This window comes from Sminthopsis crassicaudata, chromosome 1 (genome assembly GCF_048593235.1).
Source record: "Sminthopsis crassicaudata isolate SCR6 chromosome 1, ASM4859323v1, whole genome shotgun sequence".
Taxonomy (NCBI): domain Eukaryota; kingdom Metazoa; phylum Chordata; class Mammalia; order Dasyuromorphia; family Dasyuridae; genus Sminthopsis; species Sminthopsis crassicaudata.
This window is the reverse complement of record NC_133617.1, coordinates 20,260,314-20,262,338: the sequence shown is the minus strand read 5'-3', so window position 1 is coordinate 20,262,338 and position 2,025 is coordinate 20,260,314. Positions and strand designations below refer to the sequence as shown.

Genomic DNA, 2,025 nt, shown 5'->3' with positions numbered 1-2,025 from the left:
TGTGATCTCTTTTCATGTTTATAGCTCTTTGAGTTTCATTTCTTGGTTTTCCTGTTTAGAAACTTCATCCTCCTAACTCACTGAAAATTTGAGGCATGTTGTCTGGTTTAGCCTATCTCTTGAGACATTTTTACTCTGTGTGAGGCTGCTGCACATGCTACAGCTTTGTGGAGCCACAGGGGAGAGTTGGTTGATGAGTGGACACCCAAAGTGGATGAGCAGCCCTGAGAAGTGCTCAGTGAGCCCTCACACTAAATGTATTAGCCTTCCTTGAACATTCTATACAGGGCAGGGGACAATAGGACTGTCACCTCCCTAATTATGGATACTATATCTCTCTTAATTCATTTTAAGATTACACTAGTTTTGCATTGGGCTGGTGGGAGGAGAAAATATAGAAAATTTTAACTATTGGCTTTTCAATGCCTGGACTCCACAGAAATAATAGGAGCCTTACATCGGTTTCCCATTCCCTTGGAGGTGGATCCCAATTAGTTAATTAGTCAACCAACAAGCATTTATTAATGTCTATTTTGTGCTAGACTTGGGGGGACACAAGGAGACCTGTACACAAGGAGCCAGAAACACCAACAAGAAGATAATTCCTAAATAAGACAAATTTTATTGATCTTTACAGCAAACAAGGGGCTGGGACGACCCAGAAGACCCTGAACAACAAACTGAGGCTTCCCTAGAGGTATCCTTTCCTCCTGTTAAGTTCAGCATAGAAAAGAAAGACAAAGAACAAGAAAAGAAGGATAGAGGGACTTTTCAGAGGAGCAGTTTAAAAAGGAAGGGCCAGGTCTACCATTCCTGGCTCCTTTCCCTCTATTTTGGGATAGGCCCAAGTTAGACCATTTAAATAATTTCAGATGTCAAGATTAAAATGTGGCCAAAAAAGTATTTATGAAGTGCACAATGCAATTAAAAACTCAATTTAAAAAGAGAGGAAAAGAATCAATTAAAAAAGATTCCGAATCAAAATTAAATACTCTTCCTTTCCTCTCCTCCTCCAGAATTATCACAGTAGCTAGGCAGGTACTTCCTGGAGGGCACTGAGAACCCAAGTATAGCTGTTCTCACTTAGTTCTCACTTAGCTGGGTCTTTTTATACTTTTGTATACCCAGTCTTTCTGTCCCTTAAAGAATTATCTTAGTCTAACACTCAATGTAGAAGATGGAGGGGAGGGTGGAGCAGGAAGCATAGGAGTCAGAGTAGACTTTGCTTCACTGATAGGAACGTGAGGATGTTCCCATAACTGCTAAGTTCTTGCCAACACCTCCTTCCCTTTTCTGGTCTTCAGTTCCAACTCCAGAGTGTCACCATTTTTAATGCCAAAGTATCTGAGTGTTTTTCTCTGCCGAAGGAATTGACCTTGGAATCTCAGAATCTGATTGTTCACAGGATGCCTTCCCTGATCTTCAATCTGCTGTTTCACCATTAGGACAGTATCTTTATTTTCAAGGGGGTAGGTTTGGTGGCTGCCATCAGGAAATTTCACATGGATATGTTGTCTGGAAGAACTGATTATCATCACTTCAATTGTTATTTTGTAGAAGATGTCATATTCTGCCAGGTTGCTGTGTCCCATCAATAACTGGGGCTTTCTCTTGGGTTCCTTAAAGGAGAGCCGCTGATCATCTATGGGGATCTTTTGAACCTTTTTAATTGACTTTTTTATCTCTTGAATGGGGTCATAGGGATTCACACTGTATTCCCATTTCCATAAACCAGGACATATCAGAGTCACCCATATATTTCTTGCTCCCTGGGGAAGAGATGGAGAAGGAGAGAAAAAGAGAGATGGTGAGTGGCTTTGGTTGTCCATGGATCTCCCCTCTTAGGAAGTGCACTTGAATATTCTTTGTCACCCATTTTTGTGCCTTTGTTCCAAAGACCTGTAGTATGAGGAAAAATGACTCTGTTCTCAGGAAGAGCCAATCCTGAGCTCATCTAGTCCAGAACTCATTCATAGGGAGGTTTTGTTGGACTTACAGGATCCCACAGTCATGGTGAGGGGACAG

The 2,025-nt window shown here is 41.4% G+C and overlaps 1 protein-coding gene across 1 annotated transcript in view; it reads right to left on the bottom strand.

The window, feature by feature from the left end:
- Positions 1–599: 599 nt before the first annotated feature.
- Positions 600–2,025, bottom strand: part of LOC141558575 (2'-5'-oligoadenylate synthase-like protein 2) — a 14,900-nt gene continuing 13,474 nt past the window's right edge. Inside the window, exon 6 of the mRNA XM_074295984.1 lies at positions 600–1,769. Coding sequence (XP_074152085.1) covers positions 1,263–1,769 — 507 coding nt within the window. The 3' untranslated portion in view covers positions 600–1,262. The remainder of the gene's footprint in view (positions 1,770–2,025) is intronic.